General features: G+C 44.9%; 1 protein-coding gene across 1 annotated transcript in view; it reads right to left on the bottom strand.

Annotated features, from left to right (window-relative positions):
* The window catches only part of Grin2a (glutamate ionotropic receptor NMDA type subunit 2A), a 422,244-nt gene that overhangs the window by 180,009 nt on the left and 219,023 nt on the right, over positions 1-23,212 (bottom strand). The window contains 1 exon segment of the mRNA NM_012573.4: positions 17,575-18,167. Coding sequence (NP_036705.3) covers positions 17,575-18,167 — 593 coding nt within the window.

Raw genomic sequence — 23,212 nt, 5'->3', positions numbered from 1 at the left:
AATTCCGTTATGTAAAATAATTCTCCTATAGGGATTGAATTAAAATTATTATTGCTGAGAGGATTGGACATTCTGACTCACACCTATAAATTAAAGGTAATGCATTAGAACTCACCGGCACATAGGGAGCAGTGAGTGTGTGCTGGTCATACCATTAGGACACAGCAACACCCCATTACATCATATTTTAAGATACATACTCTTACCTAATGGAACATAGGCAATGAAGTCTCTCCATCTCCCTCCAAGCATAAGGCTGTATTAATTAAATTTTTAGAGGTTCTTTTTTATTACTAGTGGTAAAAATGTAAAGAGAATGAGAATATTTCTCCAAGACCCTGTGGGAAACGGTGGATTATTCCTGTGGCCGGCCAAGACGTCATGAAATGAGGTGGATCTTGGGAAACCGTGGTGACTTGGACAACACACCAGACCTCGGCAGAACCGTCGGCTCATTCACCAAACTTCCAGGCCTGGGTAGAAATGTGGCTGGTCTCCCTTGCCCACGCATAACACAGCAAGTGTCATTGGGCCCAACAGTGAGTCCTCCATTCCTGGGATCCACGCCAGACTTTGTGTCACCAGGAACTGGGCTAGGGCTCAGAGGCACCTGCAGAAAGCGCCATCCAAGTGAGGCAAGAAGAGGGAGGGAGAAGCCAGGACAAAGGCAGAGAACAGGTGAGGAGACCCAGCCAGGCTCTCTAGCTCCCCCACCCGGCTGGGACAGGGAGTCTCACCACCATGAATAGGAGGAGGTGCAGCGACAAGGAGGAGTCCAAGACACCTGCACCCAAGGTCAGCGAGCACACTGCCTTTTTGCACACATTTCTCCTCTTTCCATAGAAAGGATATTTAACGTGACCAATTCATGGCGTGTCAGTTGCTTTCCAAACCATTTCCACCACAAAACAAAGCCGGAGATTGTTTTCCTCTCCGGAGCCCTTGCCTCAACCCCCTCCAACTCCAGAGCCTCTCACCTCCTCATCATCCAGATCGAGCATGTGGCTTGCATCCAAGTTCAGGCTCGGTATACCTAACTCAGGCTAGCTCAGGCTCGGTTTACCTAGCTCAGGCTCGCTCGGTATGGTATGGGGTTGTCTGTCTGTGACTCAAAGGGCTCACTGCTGAGATGAGCCGTCTTCACCACACCGGACTTATTACTTTCTCCGGGTATTGATCGAAAGTCCTGGTATGATTCTGTGAGGTTGCAGTGAGCCAGATATAACAGCAGTGGCCACAGTCATGACATCTTTGAAAGGATCGCAGCGCCTGCCACAATGTAAAGCAGGTACTAGATGCTGCAGATACCCACCAGGCTGCACCACCGCATCAAACCTGGGGCCAGAATCTCCCGCGAGGAGTGCAGCTGGAAGCCACAATGTAACGTTTATCTCCTTCTCAGTAATGAATGTTACTGGCTCATGTTAATTTGAGCCCACATCCTCTTCCAGTTTCTCATTTTTCCCTAGGTGATTGTACTAGTTATTTTTCTTATTGCTCTGCACAATACCTACTAAGTAACCACTTACAGGAGGAAAAGGTTATTTTGACTTTCAGTCTAAGGACATGGTCCATTATGGTAGGAAAGAAACTGGGACAGCTGGTCACACAGTTCACAATGAGGAGACAGAAAACAGGGCCAGGCTATTAAATCTTAATAAGGATCCCCCTCCTGAGGGTTCCACAACCTTCCCAAACAGTGTAGGTCCCTAACAGCTGGGGACACTGTGTATAAGCACATGAGCTTATAGGGGACATTTTACACTCAAAAGAGAACAGAAACTTCAGTCAATTTTAGGACCATGAGAGCCATTGATAATCTCAAACTCTGAGAAACATATATATATATATATATATATATATATATATATATATATATATATATATATATATATATATATTTGGTGTGAATACAGCCTCTCCTCTTGAATTGCCTCCTTGAAATTTCCACTTGAGTCCTTCAAAAGCATATTCAATTCAACGTGTCTGAAAATGTTCACTATTTCTGATTCCCACCCACCCCACAATGTTTCTTTGCCAGTTTCTTGTGTTTAGTAAAAGACGTAACCATCCACCCAGCTGCGCAAGTCTGAACTGTGGCTGCTATTTCTTTTCCTCCTTGCGTCATCCTCACCCATCAGGCCTGGTTCCCTTGGTACCCAGTGAGCACTAAGCACATCATTTCCTTTTGAAAGCTTAGCTACAACTCCTACTAAGACGCCATCCCTGCCATTGCCTCCTGGCAGGTCTCCGTGCTTACACACTGAGACCTCCCACTCCCAATATGGACTCTGCCAGCAGGCCCCAGAGTAAGGAAGGTAGCACTTGTATTTGCTTTATCTCCTCCCGGAGCCGAGACACAGCAAGCATCGCTGTATATTGCTAAGTGACCATGTTTCAGAGTGATAGAGTCTCCAGTACTCTACCCCGAAGGAAAGGAACCCATATGTCTCCTTTGCTAAGTCTGTGCTGGTTCCAAGACTTACATCTGGCCTTTGGCAAATCGGAACAGTATCTGTGCTCTCCTGTGACCCTCCCCCCACCAACAACCCGAGCCACCTTCCCAAGGTAAAGTCTCAGCCAACTGCTGCTTCTTCTGAGTTGCCAACATCAAGTTTCCACCATTTGTCGAGCTATTCACTGGATGCCAATTGGAAATGATTGACTGGCATTGCGGGGTTGGCATACGGTGCTTTTGACTTCCAGCCAAAAGAGAGAAGGCTGGGTTCCAGGAAGGACGGCACAAACAGCAACGTGCTGAGGCAAGGCTGCTGACTAAGCTCTGGGAATTGGACGCCCAGAGCACTCAACCCACCCCTCTTGGGTCCAGCGAGACAACATCAAGAAGTGTACCCTGAAAAGTACCAGCCGTACCCTGCAAGCTTGGCTGAAGAGTTTGCACGTGTGTGGTCGGCTTTGGTTGGTCTCACGTTTGCAGAGGAGACGAGAAGTAAGCCACTTGCCCAGGAGGGGCAGGGCATTGTTTAGATCTACATTCTACAACCAGAGCCTGGTGCGGGATACCTTGTCTCAGCCGGGCATCTGCCCCTGTGTTCTCTCATTACATCTGTCCTTTGCTGACTTATTCTGGGCCACACTTCCTGACCCTGAGTGGAGGGTCCCCATCATCAGAACCACAGCGCAGCCCCACAAGATACTGTGTTCTCTGGAGTGGCTAGCGCATTGCCAGGAATGTTTGTGCAGCCAGTGCTGATCCCACTGATAAATATTTGCGAAGAGTTATCACATTCACCCAGGGAAGCCTGACTGCAGTCAAGCTTGGAGAATTAACCAAGAAGGCTCTTTTATTGGCATTTTAAAAGAAACCAACAGCGAGGACTCTGATTATCAAATAAGAACACACCAAGCAGATGTAGTGCAGCCTTTCAGTGGGTCATTAAACCCTAAACTTTTCTTCCCTCTGCTTCCTTGGGGGCAGATCAAGTGTTACCTGGACACAGGTTAAACTCAGGGTTGACTCATGTGTAGACCGCCCTGCCTCTTTCCCCTTTCCTGTCAGGGGAACTTACAGTGCAGGTGCTTTGACCCTGACTTCCAGGGTCAGGCAGCTAATAAAAGAGATGGTCAAATAGGGTTCTTTCAAATACTCATGTCTGAAACCGGAAGAGAGTAAACACTCTCATTCCTTTGTGCTAGAGATGCACCTGAGTGCGTCCAACGCAGTGAATTCTTCACAGTCCACTGCAGCAACTGGAACAGCAGCCACAGGACATAGAGTGTAATAAATAAATCCCAGGGCTGCCCCCATCAGTAGTTAAAAGCACTTCTCGTTCTTGCACAGGACTCACGTTCAGTTCCCAGCACCCATATCACACAGCACATAGCAGCTTACCAATTTAGCTCCCGGGGATGCGACGCCCTCTTCTGGCCTCCACTGGTACCTGCACTTATGTGCACACACACTCTCACACAAACACAGGTACAAGATGGTGGGGAAGTAGAAATAGTTTAGAGGGTTGCCTTCTGCCCAGCTCTAGTGATTTAAAGGTTTATTGTGAATATAAAAGGTTTGTGTCTTTTATCTGGGAACTGAGTGATCAAAGGCCAACCAACATGGGGCAAGAACTCACTTTTAACAAAGTTGATTTGAGATTCCTGGATAAAAGACACACGATGTTTCTATTTCTAATAAGCATTTAAAGCACCAGAACTGGACAGATATGGCATCTCTCTCCCCTGCTTTGTGCATAACTTGCAGCACAACCAATAAAAATTCCAGGAATGATTGTAGAAAGATGTGATCACTTGATGGATCTGCGTGAAAGTCTGGTATTGTTCGGGAACCACATTAACCATTTAATTCTGCTAAGATAAATGATATAAATACACAGTGCTCTGTACACACACAGAGAGAGAGAGAGAGAGAGAGAGAGAGGGAGGGAGGGAGGGAGAGAGAGAGAGAGAGAGAGAGAGAGAGAGAGAGAGCATGAGAGTCAAAAAGGCGGTAACGTGGGGCAGGGCCGCCCGACCTCAGGAGGAAGCCACGGTTCCGAGTGTTAGAACTTGCATTTGGTGGGCTCGTAGTACATCCAAAGTCAAGCTGCTGCACACATACCACGGCCACAGGGCCTTTCGCACCAGCCACATCCTCCTGACTTAAATCCATGACAAGAAGATTTGGTCACAAAAGCACTCACTCTCCTTTTAACAACTTCTGTTTCCCAGAGTCTAAAAGGCATCCCCCTTCCGATCTGTATGTGACCACACATACATATCCATGCACCAAACAACCACATATGTGCTTAACAGCAAAAATACAGTCTCTCAGTCCCTTAAAACCACAGAACCACAGCAACTGTGGTAGGAACTTCATCTGGAAGACCACACCGGGGTTAAAGGGCAGAGCTTTGGTTCCCAACAGGACGAATTTTAAAACCATCAAAAAGAAGACTGGAAAATGGCTGGATTCTCCTGTCTTCTTGAAAAGCTGTGTTCACTATGGACCCCTTTTCCCTCCTGTGCCTCTGCTCTGGCCAGCTGGACCTGACTACTCCCTGCACCACTTCCCTAACAGAAGACAAAGGGAAAAGCATTCCTCCCTGGACCCCCAGGCCTGCTGTTGTCTCTGGCTCCCTCCACCTACAGCCAACTAGAGCTGGCATACCAAAGGCTCGCAGCACTGTTTCCCATGGTGAGCGAACAGTTTTGTGGGCTGTGGTGAGCAGAGTCGTCTGCTTCATGCGCAATCTTTTTTTTTTTTTTTTTATTAACTTGAGTATTTCTTATATACATTTCGAGTGTTATTCCCTTTCCCGGTTTCCGGGCAAACATCCCCCTCCCCCCTCCCCTTCCTTATGGGTGTTCCCCTCCCAACCCTCCCCCCATTGCCGCCCTCCCCCCATAGACTAGTTCACTGGGGGTTCAGTCTTAGCAGGACCCATGGCTTCCCCTTCCACTAGTGCTCTTACTAGGATATTCATTGCTACCTATGGGGTCAGAGTCCAGGGTCAGTCCATGTATAGTCTTTAGGTAGTGGCTTAGTCCCTGGAAGCTATGGTTGCTTGGCATTGTTGTACTTTTGGGGTCTCGAGCCCCTTCAAGCTCTTCCAGTTCTTTCTCTGATTCCTTCAACAGGGGACCTATTCTCAGTTCAGTGGTTTGCTGCTGGCATTCGCCTCTGTATTTGCTGTATTCTGGCTGTGTCTCTCAGGAGCGGTCTACATCCGGCTCCTGTCGGTCTGCACTTCTTTGCTTCATCCATCTTGTCTAATTGGGTGGCTGTATATGTATGGGCCACATGTGGGGCAGGCTCTGAATGGGTGTTCCTTCAGTCTCTGTTTTAATCTTTGCCTCTCCCTTCCCTGCCAAGGGTATTCTTTTTCCTCATTTAAAGAAGGAGTGAAGCATTCACATTTTGATCATCCGTCTTGAGTTTTGTTTGTTCTAGGGATCTAGGGTAATTCAAGCATTTGGGCTAATAGCCACTTATCAATGAGTGCATACCATGTATGTCTTTCTGTGATTGGGTTAGCTCACTCAGGATGATATTTTCCAGTTCCAACCATTTGCCTACGAATTTCATAAACTCGTTGTTTTTGATAGCTGAGTAATATTCCATTGTGTAGATGTACCACATTTTCTGTATCCATTCCTCTGTTGAAGGGCATCTGGGTTCTTTCCAGCTTCTGGCTATTATAAATAAGGCTGCGATGAACATAGTGGAGCACGTGTCTCTTTTATATGTTGAGGCATCTTTTGGGTATATGCCCAAGAGAGGTATAGCTGGATCCTCAGGCAGTTCAATGTCCAATTTTCTGAGGAACCTCCAGACTGATTTCCAGAATGGTTTTACCAGTCTGCAATCCCACCAACAATGGAGGAGTGTTCCTCTTTCTCCACATCCTCGCCAGCATCTGCTGTCACCTGAGTTTTTGATCTTAGCCATTCTCACTGGTGTGAGGTGAAATCTCAGGGTTGTTTTGATTTGCATTTCCCTTATGACTAAAGATGTTGAACATTTCTTTAGGTGTTTCTCAGCCATTCGGCATTCCTCAGCTGTGAATCCTTTGTTTAGCTCTGAACCCCATTTTTTAATAGGGTTATTTGTTTCCCTGCGGTCTAACTTCTTGAGCTCTTTGTATATTTTGGATATAAGGCCTCTATCTGTTGTAGGATTGGTAAAGATCTTTTCCCAATCTGTTGGTTGCCGTTTTGTCCTAACCACAGTGTCCTTTGCCTTACAGAAGCTTTGCAGTTTTATGAGATCCCATTTGTCGATTCTTGATCTTAGAGCATAAGCCATTGGTGTTTTGTTCAGGAAATTTTTTCCAGTGCCTATGTGTTCCAGATGCTTCCCTAGTTTTTCTTCTATTAGTTTGAGTGTGTCTGGTTTGATGTGGAGGTCCTTGATCCACTTGGACTTAAGCTTTGTACAGGGTGATAAGCATGGATCGATCTGCATTCTTCTACATGTTGCCCTCCAGTTGAACCAGCACCATTTGCTGAAAATGCTATCTTTTTTCCATTGGATGGTTTTGGCTCCTTTGTCAAAAATCAAGTGACCATAGGTGTGTGGGTTCATTTCTGGGTCTTCAATTCTATTCCATTGGTCTATCTGTCTGTCTCTGTACCAGTACCATGCAGTTTTTATCACTATTGCTCTGTAATACTGCTTGAGTTCAGGGATAGTGATTCCCCCTGAAGTCCTTTTATTGTTGAGGATAGCTTTAGCTATCCTGGGTTTTTTGTTATTCCAGATGAATTTGCAAATTCTTCTGTCTAACTCTTTGAAGAATTGGATTGGTATTTTGATGGGGATTGCATTGAATCTGTAGATTGCTTTTGGTAAAATGGCCATTTTTACTATATTAATCCTGCCAATCCATGAGCATGGGAGATCTTTCCATCTTCTGAGGTCTTCTTCAATTTCTTTCCTCAGTGTCTTGAAGTTCTTATTGTACAGATCTTTTACTTGCTTGGTTAAAGTCACACCGAGGTACTTTATATTATTTGGGTCTATTATGAAGGGTGTCGTTTCCCTAATTTCTTTCTCGGCTTGTTTCTCTTTTGTATAGAGGAAGGCAACTGATTTATTTGAGTTAATTTTATACCCAGCCACTTTGCTGAAGTTGTTTATCAGCTTTAGTAGTTCTCTGGTGGAACTTTTGGGATCACTTAAATATACTATCATGTCATCTGCAAATAGTGATATTTTGACCTCTTCTTTTCCGATCTGTATCCCCTTGATCTCCTTTTGTTGTCTGATTGCTCTGGCTAGAACTTCAAGAACTATATTGAATAAGTAGGGAGAGAGTGGGCAGCCTTGTCTAGTCCCTGATTTTAGTGGGATTGCTTCAAGTTTCTCTCCATTTAGTTTAATGTTAGCAACTGGTTTGCTGTATATGGCTTTTACTATGTTTAGGTATGGGCCTTGAATTCCTATTCTTTCCAGGACTTTTATCATGAAGGGGTGTTGAATTTTGTCAAATGCTTTCTCAGCATCTAATGAAATGATCATGTGGTTTTGTTCTTTCAGTTTGTTTATATAATGGATCACGTTGATGGTTTTCCGTATATTAAACCATCCCTGCATGCCTGGGATGAAGCCTACTTGATCATGGTGGATGATTGTTTTGATGTGCTCTTGAATTCGGTTTGCCAGAATTTTATTGAGTATTTTTGCGTCGATATTCATAAGGGAAATTGGTCTGAAGTTCTCTTTCTTTGTTGTGTCTTTGTGTGGTTTAGGTATAAGAGTAATTGTGGCTTCGTAGAAGGAATTCGGTAGTGCTCCATCTGTTTCAATTTTGTGGAATAGTTTGGATAATATTGGTATGAGGTCTTCTATGAAGGTTTGATAGAATTCTGCACTAAACCCGTCTGGACCTGGGCTCTTTTTGGTTGGGAGACCTTTAATGACTGCTTCTATTTCCTTAGGAGTTATGGGGTTGTTTAACTGGTTTATCTGTTCCTGATTTAACTTCGATACCTGGTATCTGTCTAGGAAATTGTCCATTTCCTGAAGATTTTCAAGTTTTGTTGAATATAGGTTTTTATAGTAAGATCTGATGATTTTTTTGAATTTCCTCTGAATCTGTAGTTATGTCTCCCTTTTCATTTCTGATTTTGTTAATTTGGACGCACTCTCTGTGTCCTCTCGTTAGTCTGGCTAAGGGTTTATCTATCTTGTTGATTTTCTCAAAGAACCAACTTTTGGTTCTGTTGATTCTTTCTATGGTCCTTTTTGTTTCTACTTGGTTGATTTCAGCTCTGAGTTTGATTATTTCCTGCCTTCTACTCCTCCTGGGTGTATTTGCTTCTTTTTGTTCTAGAGCTTTTAGGTGTGCTGTCAAGCTGCTGACATATGCTCTTTCCTGTTTCTTTCTGCAGGCACTCAGCGCTATGAGTTTTCCTCTTAGCACAGCTTTCATTGTGTCCCATAAGTTTGGGTATGTTGTATCTTCATTTTCATTAAATTCTAAAAAGTTTTTAATTTCTTTATTTCTTCCTTGACCAGGTTATCATTGAGTAGAGCATTGTTCAATTTCCACGTATATGTGGGCATTCTTCCCTTATTGTTATTGAAGACCAGTTTTAGGCCGTGGTGGTCCGATAGCACGCATGGGATTATTTCTATCTTTCTGTACCTGTTGAGGCCCGTTTTTTGACCAGTTATATGGTCAATTTTGGAGAAAGTACCATGAGGAGCTGAGAAGAAGGTATATCCTTTTGCTTTAGGATAGAATGTTCTATAAATATCCGTTAAGTCCATTTGGCTCATGACTTCTCTTAGTCTGTCGACATCACTGTTTAATTTCTGTTTCCATGATCTGTCCATTGATGAGAGTGGGGTGTTGAAATCTCCCACTATTATTGTGTGAGGTGCAATGTGTGCTTTGAGCTTTAGTAAGGTTTCTTTTACGTATGTAGGTGCCCTTGTATTTGGGGCATAGATATTTAGGATTGAGAGTTCATCTTGGTGGATTTTTCCTTTGATGAATATGAAGTGTCCTTCCTTATCTTTTTTGATGACTTTTAGTTGGAAATTGATTTTATTTGATATTAGAATGGCTACTCCAGCTTGCTTCTTCTGACCATTTGCTTGGAAAGTTGTTTTCCAGCCTTTCACTCTGAGGTAGTGTCTGTCTTTGTCTCTGAGGTGTGTTTCCTGTAGGCAGCAGAATGCAGGGTCCTCGTTGCGTATCCAGTTTGTTAATCTATGTCTTTTTATTGGGGAGTTGAGGCCATTGATATTGAGAGATATTAAGGAATAGTGATTATTGCTTCCCATTATATTCATATTTGGATGTGAGGTTATGTTTGTGTGCTTTCATTCTCTTTGTTTTCTTGCCAAGACGATTAGTTTCTTGCTTCTTCTAGGGTATAGCTTGCCTCCTTATGTTGGGCTTTACCATTTATTATCCTTTGTAGTGCTGGATTTGTAGAAAGATATTGTGTAAATTTGGTTTTGTCATGGAATATCTTGGTTTCTCCATCAATGTTAATTGAGAGTTTTGCTGGATACAGTAACCTGGGCTGGCATTTGTCTTCTCTTAGGGTCTGTATGACATCAGTCCAGGATCTTCTGGCCTTCATAGTTTCTGGCGAGAAGTCTGGTGTGATTCTGATAGGTCTCCCTTTATATGTTACTTGACCTTTTTCCCTTACTGCTTTTAATATTCTTTCTTTATTTTGTGCGTTTGGTGTTTTGACAATTATGTGACGGGAGGTGTTTCTTTTCTGGTCCAATCTATTTGGAGTTCTGTAGGCTTCTTGTATGCCTATGGGTATCTCCTTTTTTAGGTTAGGGAAGTTTTCTTCTATGATTTTGTTGAAGATATTTACTGGTCCTTTGAGCTGGGAGTCTTCACTCTCTTCTATACCTATTATCCTTAGGTTTGATCTTCTCATTGAGTCCTGGATTTCCTGTATGTTTTGGACCAGTAGCTTTTTCCGCTTTACATTATCTTTGACAGTTGAGTCAATGATTTCTATGGAATCTTCTGCTCCTGAGATTCTCTCTTCCATCTCTTGTATTCTGTTGGTGAAGCTTGTATCTACAGCTCCTTGTCTCTTCTTTTGGTTTTCTATATCCAGGGTTGTTTCCATGTGTTCTTTCTTGATTGCTTCTATTTCCATTTTTAATTCCTTCAACTGTTTGATTGTGTTTTCCTGGAATTCTTTCAGGGATTTTTGTGTCTCCTCTCTATGGGCTTCTACTTGTTTATTTATGTTTTCCTGGAATTCTTTCAGGGATTTTTGCGATTCTTTCAGGCATTTTTGCGATTCCTCTCTGTAGGCTTCTACTTGTTCTCTAAGGGAGTTCTTCATGTCTTTCTTGAAGTCCTCCAGCATCATGATCAAATATGATTTTGAAAATAGATCTTGCTTTTCTGGTGTGTTTGGATATTCCATGTTTGTTTTGATGGGAGAATTGGGCTCCGATGGTGCCATGTAGTCTTGGTTTCTGTTGCTTGGGTTCCTGCGCTTGCCTCTCGCCATCAGATTATCTCTAGTGTTACTTTGTTCTGCTATTTCTGACAGTGGCTAGACTGTCCTATAAGCCTGTGTGTCAGGAGTGCTGTAGACCTGTTTTCCTCTCTTTCAGTCAGTTATGGGGACAGAGTGTTCTGCTTTCGGGCGTGTAGTTTTTCCTCTCTACAGGTCTTCAGCTGTTCCTGTGAGCCTGTGTCTTGAGTTCACCAGGCAGCTTTCTTGCAGCAGAAAATTTGGTCTTACCTGTGGTCCCGAGGCTCAGGTTCGCTCGTGGGGTGCTGCCCACGGGCTCTCTGCAGTGGCAGCAACCAGGAAGACCTGTGCCGCCCCTTCCGGGAGCTTCAGTGCACCAGGGTTCCAGATGGTCTTTGGCTTTTTCCTCTGGCGTCCGAGATGTGTGTGCAGAGAGCAGTCTCTTCTGGTTTCCCAGGCTTGTCTGCCTCTCTGAAGTTTTAGCTCTCCCTCCCACGGGATTTGGGTGCAGAGAACTGTTTATCCGGTCTGTTTCTTTCAGGTTCCGGCAGTGTCTCAGGCAGGGGTCCTGCCGCTCCTGGGCCCTCCCCCACAGGAGCCCAGAGGCCTTATACAGTTTCCTCTTGGGCCAGGGATGTGGGCAGGGGTGAGCAGAGTTGGTGGTCTCTTCCGCTCTGCAGCCTCAGGAGTGCCCACCTGACCAGGCGGTTGGGTCTCTCTCTCACCGGGTCTGGGAGCAGAGCTTCATGCGCAATCTTATTCCTTCGGGTGTCATCGGCACAGACAGAGAATCTCTAGTCAGAAATGCTTGGGGCTGCAAAGATTGCAGCTTTCAGAGTTCTTCAGATTTGGCAACATTTGTGTAGACATGCGGTATCTCAGGCAAGGGACCCAAGTTCTAAACCCTGGAGTTTCTCTCTCTCTCCTCCATCCTCCCTCCCTTCCTCCTCCTCCTTTATTCCCCTTCCTTCCTTTTATCCATCCTTCCTTCCTTCTCTCCTCCCTCCCTCCCTTCCTTCCTTCTTTCCTTCCTTCCTTCCTTCTATCCTCCCTCCCTCCCTTCCTTCCTTCTTTCCTTCCTTCCTTCCTTCCAAAGGGTAGCCCAGGCTGGCCACAAATTCACTGTATAGCCAAAGATGACCTTGGATTCACGATTCCCAAGTTCTGTAATTGGATGTGTTCTATACCACCGAACACAGTGTATTCTACAGTGGAGACTGAAACCCAGGGTTTCGTACATGCTAAACCTGCACTCCAGCTACTGAGCCCCGGCCCTGGCCTCATTCATGTTCCATAAACACAAAGCCTGAAAACAGGCTTGTATCCTCTTAGTGATCCCGAGAGAGTCGGCATGGAGCGTCCCACTTGTGGCATCCGACTGCACTCCAAGTTTTGGATTTTAGAGCATTTGAGATCTTGTATTTTCAGGCTAGGGCTGCCCAACTTACAACAGCATCCATTTATAACCTGCTTGTCCATATACCCAGCACTGGCCATCAGGCACACGCCTTCCTTGCCGCCATGTGACATCTGAAACAGGAGATGTGGAGGAGTCGAGTCTCTCCCAAAGTTCTAGGTCTGGAGTCGCTCGCATCAGGGACTCAAACCCCAGCAGCCTGACTCCAGGGAACACAGCCCTAACTGTGTGGCCTCCCTGGCTGCTCTTGAATGGAACAGAGCCTTGGCACAGAACCGGGATGCACAGCCTGGGCTCCACACCAGCAAAGCAGGTCATGGTTTGCCTTCGCAATTCCGGCGGTTACGTGTGCTGTGCTCTGTGCTTGGTGAAGGAGCAGATGTTTAATAACCTCGCAGTAGCAAGGAAGAGGTTGCATAACATGGCTGAGCTATTTTTGAACTTTGGAAAATGCTGACTGCTCTTTTCAAAGTGTCTTCTATACAACTAGGAATATTAAAAGATGAAGAAAAATTTCCCCTTTCTCTATACCCCACTGTTTGAAATGACAAAGACAGAAGCGGGTCTATGGTAAGTTCCAGAACACTCTCTACCCTGCAAGCTGCCCCTTGCACACCATGGGCAACAGTGCATCTTTCTGACACCCTAACTGCAGGAACTCTGAGATTATAGTCAATAACCTTGGGGACTGCAGAGTCACAGACCAGGGTGAGCCCAGAGTGGGTCTCAGTTGGCCAAAGCTATTCATGAGTCCTCCTGAGAATCAGGTGTGACTGTAGAATTAAGGAATGGCATCTGCTCCCAAGATGCTTTGCAAATCCAGCTGAGAATGTATCGAGAAAACAAAGTGAAGTAAGGAACCACCAACTCTAGAGTCTTGAGTCCCACTCAGCAGGCTCACGCGCTGGGTTCAGCCTTATCTGCCCACCGCCTTTGGATGCCAGCTCCTGTCCTTAGCAACCGCCTAAATGCCCATCAAATGGGGATGACTGGATGAAAGATGAGGCATGGGCTTGGCAGAATACAAAAGTGGCGGCTGAGATGAATACACCGGAATTCCATTATCTTCCCAGCCATCTTGAAAATACAAGGTTAAAGACAAACAGATTTGAATGCATTAGGTGTCACTAGGATACATTGAAAAGAAAAACTGGATCAGGCATGTGGTTGTGCAGGAATCTTTAGTGAAAATACATGCGCACGCATGGCTTGAATATGTACTGAATTCACTGTAGGAATTTCCTTTCCCTTGCAAGACGGACGAGGGATGCGGCTGAGGCTTCTACACTATCACAAACGCACCGTTGTTTTTCAATGCTCTAAGAAACGTGACCCACTGTCCTCGTTCTCTGTGGTGAGTAATGGGCTGAGCATATTATCATATGCTGGGCTGTTCACTGTCTTTTTCATTATTTGAAAAAGGGAGAATTCTTGAGCTAGCATGAAGGCTCAGTGGGCAAAGGGACTTGCTGCCAAGACGGAAGACCCGAACTCAACCCCTGGAAGCCATACAAAGAAACTCAACCCCTGGAAGCCATACAAAGAAAGGGAAGAATGCGCTCCCAGAGAGCTGACCTGCACATATGTACACAGTGATGCATGCACACACACACACACACACACACACACACACACACACACAGACACACACACACAGACACACACAGACACACACACACAGACACAGAGACACACAGACACAGAGACACACACACACACACAGACACACACACACACAGACACACACACACACAGACACACACACACACACAGACACACAGACACACATACAGACACACACACAGAGACACACACACACAGACACACACACACACACACACACACACACACACGGATACACAGAGCAAATAAACAGATGTAAAAAGTGAATTCTTAAGCCAGGAGTTTGCTTTGTGGCAAATTCTCCCACTTTTCAACAGACTATATGGTCTTTGGGGACAGAAGTCACATCTTAACTCCACTGCATATTCCAGGAGTCCTTGCAGATCTGCTCAGTATGAGGAACGATGTCTGAGACCCAGAAGGGTACAATTCCTCAGTTCTTCTGAGTTACTGTCTTTGGGGTGTCTCCAACTCCCTGACAAGGGCATCTCAGGGGGCTCCACTCTTTCCTTGCTGGGGTGCATGCAAGGGAAGAGAAATGTGGTGAGGAGAGAATGATGGGCCATGATGAACCACTGTCCAGCCTCACCATCTGAATGTGCACCTCCACCCAGGTGTTGATGGGAACACATTCCATGCCCAGGGCCATGGGGCACCTAACTAGTCTGCTTGGTGCGTTGCTTCTCTGGGGTAGAAATGACATTTTAAAAGCTGATACTTTCCAAAGTAAAGCTGGGGGAACCAGTGCAATGGCACGTCACAGCCTGGAAGCTGTTTTGTTCTCTCCTTAAAGAATGGAGTCTAAGGTGGTCCCTGAGAAGGATCTGGATGTCTTGGCAATTATATATATATATATATATATATATATATATATATATATATATATATGTATTCATTTCAATTACCTCAAAATTGAGTTGTGTTTCCCACAAAATAATAGATTTCTAAATTTGCCAGCTGCAGGGCACAGCTTATTAAAGCGAGTAAGAATTCATTAGCCCCGCCCTTGTCTTAGGGCTGGCAGTGAGCCTGCCTTCTTAAGAAGCTTCCGTGTTTCAGTGTTTCACACTGAATTATCAGAGTTCTTTCCTGATATTTGGACAATTATTTAGGATGCCAAAAGTGGTTATGTAGAAACAGGATTAAGGGGGCACTGTCAAACGAGCTTGATTTCTTAATTCAATAGCCCATTTTTCTCAGGTGTACATTAGTTGTAAATAAATACATCCTGGGCTGGAAAAATGTCTCAGAGGGTAAAGACACTTGTCTCACAATTTGAGCACTTATGTTCAATTTCCCAGAACCCACATAAAAGCAGGACACAGTGTGAGGATCTCAATCCCAATGACGGGAAAGATGGGGGGTGAAGCCAGGACTGTGCAAAAGGGTTTCAGGCTGGCATAGGAGTGGGCCAATGGTGAAGACACTATCTCGAGTGAGGTAGAAGGTGGTGATTGACAGCTGACATGTGCTCTGAGTCCCTATATTCAGGCCATGGCATGTGTATGCCAACACACACACACTCACACACACACACTCACACACACACACACTCACACACATACACACTCACACATACTCTCACACTCACACACTCACACTCACACACTCACACACTCTCTCACACACACTCACACACACTCACATACACACTCACACACATACACACTCACACACACTCACACACATACACACTCACACACACTCACACACACTCACACACACTCACACTCACACTCACACACTCTCACACACACTCACACACACTCACACTCACACACACTCACGTACACACTCACACACATACACACTCACACACACTCACACTCACACACATACAAACATATGTACACATACACACATGCATACACAAGCACAGGTACACTTCTGTTTCAGAGGTAAACCCTGAAAGGTAGCAGATTGAAACCCATAGTCTTCCAGAGATGCTTTAGAATGGCCGTAATCTGGACAACCAACATGCTGTGCTAACTGCAATCAGTTATTGATATGGCCATACCTCATTGATAACTCTGATGCTTGCTGAATGGTCAGCAGAGGTGAGCACACAAGACGCACCACTTCTCACACATCATATCCCCTCCTTTCCTACTCAGGAACCCTGCACCAAACTCTAGTTCTCAAATAACTGCCCTCAGGCTAGAATCAGTAGCAGCAGCCAGGAATGCAAGATCTCTGATTGCTCCAGGTATACTGATACAATAGAAGTCCCTAGAACCTGTGTTATTGCCTCTTCCAGATAGCTCAGTACATGCTAACATTGGACCAACCTAGAACAGGGGCTGTATTATCACTTAATGACAAGCACTTGAGACCCAGTAAGGTAAGGTGATCGCTACCCTCTGTAGAAGGTGTAGGAGATGGGATTTGAACATGGACAGTAGTGCTCCCTCCCCAGCCCAGCCTTTAATCACAGAGCCACATTGCTCATTGTATGAGAGCAGAAGCACAGATTACATTATCAAATGTCAGGCAAAAACATGCAGAGTGGGTGTCTGAATGGTAATTCTAAATCTTAGCAGCTGAGCCACGGTGACGGACCACAAAGAATAATGACACTTCCCAGAAACATAAAAATCTAACTTAAATGTCCACCATGATTGGACAGCTAAATAAATTATGCTGCCATCAGCAGAATGGAATGTGGCTTTAAGAGTGAATATAAGAAAAGAAATTCTCAGTCAGGAACCAGAAGCATCCGTGTGGGCAATTCTCCCAACCCAGGCCATGCTGCTGCAGTTGTAGGAAGTTGGACGCTTCCACAACCGTTGTGTGAGCATAAGCTGGTGCCATTGTTTGACAGAAGATTGGATACTTATGCACACACCTCTGGCCCTCAAACCCCACTTCTTAGAACAAACCTAGACAGGTAGTTATATGGCAAAAAGAGGCAGGTGTGACAGTTACCACTGCAATTGAGCAAATTGAGCAAATTGGGAAAAAATCTGAAAACAAAATCCAATTCTCATGAATGTAAAGAGTAAATAAATGATGAAATGTATTAGAATATAAATAGTATGTATATATATATATGTATACATATATATATGATGGATGGATGGGTGGATGGTTGGATAGATAAATAGATACATAGATAGATAGACAGACAGACAGATAGATAGATAGATGATCTGAGGCAGGGAGGAAGATAAAGAGAAAAAAGAAGACTCTAGAGTGGATGTCTACAAGGTAAGTTCTTGAGCAAGGAAAATAAAAGCAATTTTCAGAAAGCAGTGGAAATATATTAGCATTAGCCAGACTTTATATCATTACTTGTAAACCCAACACTCAGGAGCCTGGGTTGTGAGATGGAGGGCCAGCCTGAGCTACATAACAAGTTCCAAAATAGCCATAGCTATACGATGAAACTCTGACTCAAAATCAGCATCATGTCACTTAGCGTTTTAAAAGTGAGATGGGAATAGAAGAAAAGAGAAACGAGCATAAAATCAAAACAAACTCCCTCCAAGTAGGTGCACGCCTTCTGCATATGAGGTCTACACTTTCACCAGTGACTGTGAACCCAACATTCGTAGCAGCAAAGCTCTGACCCATCTTTGAGAGACAATCAGAGAGCTCTCGCTTACTGGTGCAGGGTGTGTAGCGGGGTCTCTGGCTTCTCTGCCTGCCCATAGCAGCTGGCCTTGGCCTCAGGAATGTAGGAGAACTTCTCCAACATGGAGGATGCGGCAGTGGTTAAGATCCCAAGACCGTCTCTCACTCTTGCCTCCAGGCTGTAGTCCCAGTCGTCATAAGAGACTGAAATGAGACCTGATGGAAACTCTTTGGGGATGAGCTCTGTGTTCCCAGACACCAAACTGGGGACAATCCAGAAGAAATCATAGCCAGTGAGGCCGAGGGAGCGAGCCTCGCTCAGGATGAGGACAGCCTCGTCTTTGGAGCAGTAGAGCAGGATGACAGAAGAATGGATCTTCTTCAGCTGGACCTGCGTCTTGGCGTCCTCGAAGGAGGTGTCCAGTGTGATCACGTTCTGCATATCCCAGCCCACAAAGCTGTTGTCCACTGTTGTCTTGATAAAGCTGATGAAGTCTCGGTAGCCAGGGAAGATGGTGGTGACCAGGGAGAAGACGTGCCAGTCGTAGTCCTGCATGATCTTCAGCATAACTGTGGCTTGCTGCTGGATGGAGGCTCCAAACTGGAAGAACGTGGATGTCGGATCCTGCCAAGAGAGAGGACAGGAAGGCAGAGGGTGAGGGCGGAGGCAGTTGCTATGCAGTGATCTGTCTTTATAGACTTAGATGATATATATCACATTTCTCTGCTCTTTCTAGAAAGCAGAGAAAAACATCAACTCATTCAAAAATACTTCTGAAGAGCTGGGCTGGGGGTATGACTCAGTTGGTAAATGGTAAAGTGCATGTCACGTAGTCATGAGTATCTGTGTTTGATCTCCAGAAACCACATTTGAAAAGAGAAACAGGCGGGTCCTTGGATCTCACTGGCCAATCATCCGAGCCTATATGGCAAGTTACAAGCCAGTAAAAGACTGCTTAAAAACAAGGTAGACCACTCCTGAGGAACAATACCTAAAGGCTTCTCTCTAGCTTCCACAAACATATGCAAATACATATGTGCCAATGTGTGCACTGGCACACACATGAAGATTGACACATAAACTCATGCATGCACACATACACACACACACACACACACACACACACACACACACACACTAAAAAGTAAACATTGCTGAGATGTGCCAGGCTCTGCAGCAGGCACAGAAAATGCAGGCTTGAAAGGATTCATCCTCAGAAGCCATGGCCAACACAAGGAAGATTATCAGCTATTTTGTTCATGTATCATGTACTCTCCTTTTCCACTAGATCCCATCTCCCCACCTGCCTCTGACCACACAGTTCCAATAACACCAATTTGGTCTAGTCCTCAGGGTCATAACATGAAAATGAAGTCAACAGAGACAACGGAGCACTAGTAAGTACAAAGAGGTTCACGAGGGCACAGTTGGAGCTCCTGGACTCTGTCATCCCTGAAACCATCTACCTTGAACTACCAGCTAAGCAAGCCACTCAGTTGCTGTGTTTACGTGAGCCAGTGCAAGTGGTGCTTCTGTGCCTTCAACTTAAGCCTCTCCTGTAGTACAACACAGTGATCTAAGTGACTATCTACAGGTTTGATTGGCGGCAAGCATTTGCAGAACGCTTGGCTCTATGTTTTACATCTTGGGAAATGATGAATCCTGGGACAGGCACAGCAGGACCTCTGCTTTCAGAGATGGAAGGAACACTTGGAAAAGAGCAGTCTCTGTGAACGGGAGACTGAGAGAGACCTGTGGATAGAAGAATAGAGGTGAGGGAGTGGGGAAACAGGTGTCATGAGGTCAAAAAGAATGAAATTCTATTGAAAAGCTTCCAAGACTATGTCCAAAGGTTCAGGTGCTATTCTGATAAAGCTTTGATAAACTTGTACTGTGCTAAATGTCCTCTCTGAACCCAATGATCCCAACAGCAACACTAATCATGAGAACAGAGTTCCACTTAGCCAAGCAAGTGATTAGTTGTCCAATTTATAACCTCTGACATTCCTGGACTCCGTAAGTTCCCTGAATGGTCCTATGAAGTTGGTATTGTTGGCAGGGAAACGGAGCAACCAAGTATCCAAGACGAGGTAGGTCCAGAGAGCACCACACGACAGTCTCCCTTCTATCTGCAGCCACAGCCCTCTCAGAATCACTTAAAATCAGAACATGGTGGGTGCATATGTATCCATAGTTACTATATGATGACATCATGTAGTTACTGCAAGATGACAACTCATGGGTGCTGAAGTGATGGCTCAACTGGTAAAGCGTTCACCTTGCAAGCATGATGACAGGAACACGTGGCTTCATTTGTATGTTTGTTTGTTTTAAAGCTGAGAATGTGGCATAGACCTATAATCCCAGTGCTGGTGAGACAGAGACAGGAAGACTCCTGAAGCTCATTCAGCCTCTCAAAGGCTAAATGGATCTGGGGAAAAATGCTAAGGTCTTCCTCTGACTTCTAAATGCATGTGGACATATGCACACCTGAGCACACATGTGTCCACATATGAGCACAAAACAAATGCCAACTCAACAAAAGATACACCTCTGTGCTGGCACAAAGCAGCCTGTGACCAGTGCTGGGGTGTGTGTCCTTCTGGAACTGAAAGACGTGCCCAAGTCCCTTCCCTTACCTCAACCACATTTTCATTTTGTCCTCTTGTCATTTTCTAAGTTTAATACCACTTCAACTCAAAACTCAGTAATATTGTTTATGGGGGACTCAATTGTTTGTACACTCATGATGTGTGTGTGTGTGTGTGTGTTTGAATTATTCCATTCACATCTATCAGAGTGCTACTTTGTAGTTATGAATATCAAGTTTTTCCATCTCATTTTCTTGATTTTAGTGGCCAATGAGCTATGGTTCCTGGAAACACTGCTCTTTCTGGAAGGCATGGGTTTGGATGGATTACTTCACTGCAGCATGGCCTGAAGGCAAAGAGGAGAAATGGGAATAAATGAATGGTTTCTGGGCTCCTTCCAATATTACAGTTCTATGAATTTTACCTAATTAAATCAATTAAAATAGGTAACAGATTTAAAGACTTGGGGAATTATCTTTTTCCCTACTGTAGCATTTGGAGAAATCCAATATTCTTGAATTGACGAATCATTTCTTTTCAATCACATCTCAACAAGACTGTGAGCTCTTCAAGGGCAGAGAAACTGTTGTCCTCATTACTGTCCCCACGGCTGGCAGGCTTGGCCCCGGACACATCAATGAGGGGAGGACAAAGACATGCATGAGTAGATGAATGTGAATTGAGGCACCAGAAGAATGTCCTTGGGTTACAGAGGATGCTCAAATGGGGATAGGTTAGTATCTGAGATCGTCTGCTCTGTGGATCCTGAATGTCACATTCAAAGCAAGACCTTTAACACCACCACCCACGTCTACCTATTTCAAAAACTCACCCCTCCAATTGAAGCCCCAAATGCATAGCTATTTGTGAGCATGTGCCCGTCTGTGTACATGCATGCATTTGCATGTACATGCATGTGGAGGCCAGAGGACAAACTCAGGCCATCCCTCAAGACCTCACTACCTTGTCTTTCTCTATTTTATTTTTTATTTGTATTGGGTGAGTGGCTGGGTGTTTGCAGGGCACAGTGCATGTGTGGAGGTCATAGGAGCAGTTCCAGAGTGAAGAAGGCCCCATAAACCCCTCCCACTTCCTTGACTGGCAATTGATAGATTCTGGGAGAGGAAAAATGGCTTGTTATTATTGAGGCAACCAGAGTCTAAGCCCACGATCACATCTGGAACTCACCTGGACGCCCTTGGGAAAAGTCGCTCAATCTTTCTAAGCTTGACTTTCCTCATTTGCATAATAGGTGTAGGTATTAAAACAAAGAGCCTAGAGAGGTGACTCAGGGTGTAAACTGCTTGCCATGCAAGTGCTAGGATAAAGTCCGAATCCCTAGAGCTCACATAAGCACAGGGCACACATTTGTAATCTCAGCGTTTCTCCAGTGAGCCTTGACAGACTCAGGGGACAGGAAGATCCCTTGACTTGCGGGCTAGCTAGTCTGGTGTGTGCATTGGAGAGGCACACGACATGATATCCTCTCCCTAACAAGGTAGAAGACAAAGATTAACATCTGAGGTTCCCCTCTGAGGCCATACACGCTGACTCATGTGTGTTCTCCCACTCACACATACACATATGTTCATATATTAGACATATATACAAATACACAGCTATATTACGCACAGATACAAATAGGCAGAGATTCTTCCAAGATGCCAAGTGGTCCGCTCCTGTGCAATGTCAATAGTGTCTCTCTGCCACTGGGCCGTAAGAATTAGGTAACGCACCCCAACCCCTTACTGAACTACCCAGTGCCCTGAGGTCAGATACCAAGCATTCAGCAAGTACGAGACAGGGAGATTTCCCCAGCGCTCAAAACCCATTGTATTGTCACAGCAAGAGACTGTGTTTTCTCTATTCCAAAGATTTTGGGCCTTGGAGCTCCTCAACAGCTCAGGCTGCTCATAGTTCCACTGCATGGCCGTCAACAATGTCTGTGGTCGCCTGCTTCCTTAAGAACAGGGTCAAGATTCCAAGTTAGTATATTGTGGTTTCTGGGTCCTTACAGATCCAAATTCAAACCCTGACTCTGTATAACTAGACACGTCACTCTGGGCAAGTACTTAATCTTCCTGGGTTTAAGGGTGTGCTGTCACTGTTGTTGTTGTTGTTGTTGTGTTGGTTGGTTTTTGGTGTTTGTTTCTTTGTATTCCAACTGGATATAACTACCACAATATTGAAAGTAAAGAACAAGATGAACTGAGGAAGGTCAGGCTCATCTCTCCCCACCTCCTAATTCCAACAGTCTGCTTCTTCCTCTTCACTGACTGTCCTGTAAACCGCAAGGGAACTGCCAGAAACTTATGGTCTCTACCCTGTCTCAGAGACTGTCTTATCCAGATCCATTGGTGTCTCCTTTCAAATCCAGATCACACTGCAAATCAACACATGCACCGAGTCAGAAGCCTTCGTGAAGAATGAATGGAACAGGGATGGCTAGGCCCTCTCTATCCAGAGAAACCAACACCAGCACCCTTCATAGGCGCCTTCATTCATTACTCTGTAGATTGACACCCAGGCTGACTCCATAGTGTGGCTGTTGTGACTAGTGCAACCATAGTCATGGATAGGCAGGCGTCTCTGTCCTGTTCTGACTTGAAGTACTTTGTGTATATTCCCAAGAATCTGTACCACATTTTCATTTCTGTCTGGTATAAAACACTCTACCTTCAAAATTACTGAGGGCTAGGCCTGTATCCCTGTAGTAGACTTGGCCTTGGCCTAACATGCATGAAGCCCTGAATTCAATCCTCAGAACTACCTCCCAATCCCCCCCACACACACTATTATAGACCAAAGACATTATATACCCCCCCAGAGAGACAGAAATGAAAAGACATTTGCAAAACAATTGCAGAATGAGGCTCACTTTTAGCCTTGACTTTTTTTTGTCTATGGTGATTTTACGGACTGGCAGAAGGCAATGGGGAATTTGGCTACACGCCCAGGAGGCAGCAGATATGCCAAATGGTCCAGTCTTCCAAGTTCCCACTTCCTGCCTTGATGGTAGAGGCGGTCCCTCCTCCACTCAGATCCTCCCTCTATCATTGCCTGTACTCTGAGGGCCCA

Source organism: Rattus norvegicus, chromosome 10 (genome assembly GCF_021556685.1).
Source record: "Rattus norvegicus strain SHRSP/BbbUtx chromosome 10, alternate assembly SHRSP_T2T, whole genome shotgun sequence".
NCBI classification, from domain to species: Eukaryota; Metazoa; Chordata; class Mammalia; order Rodentia; family Muridae; genus Rattus; species Rattus norvegicus.
The sequence above is the reverse complement of the archived record's forward strand: the minus strand, read 5'-3'. Positions and strand labels throughout refer to the sequence as shown.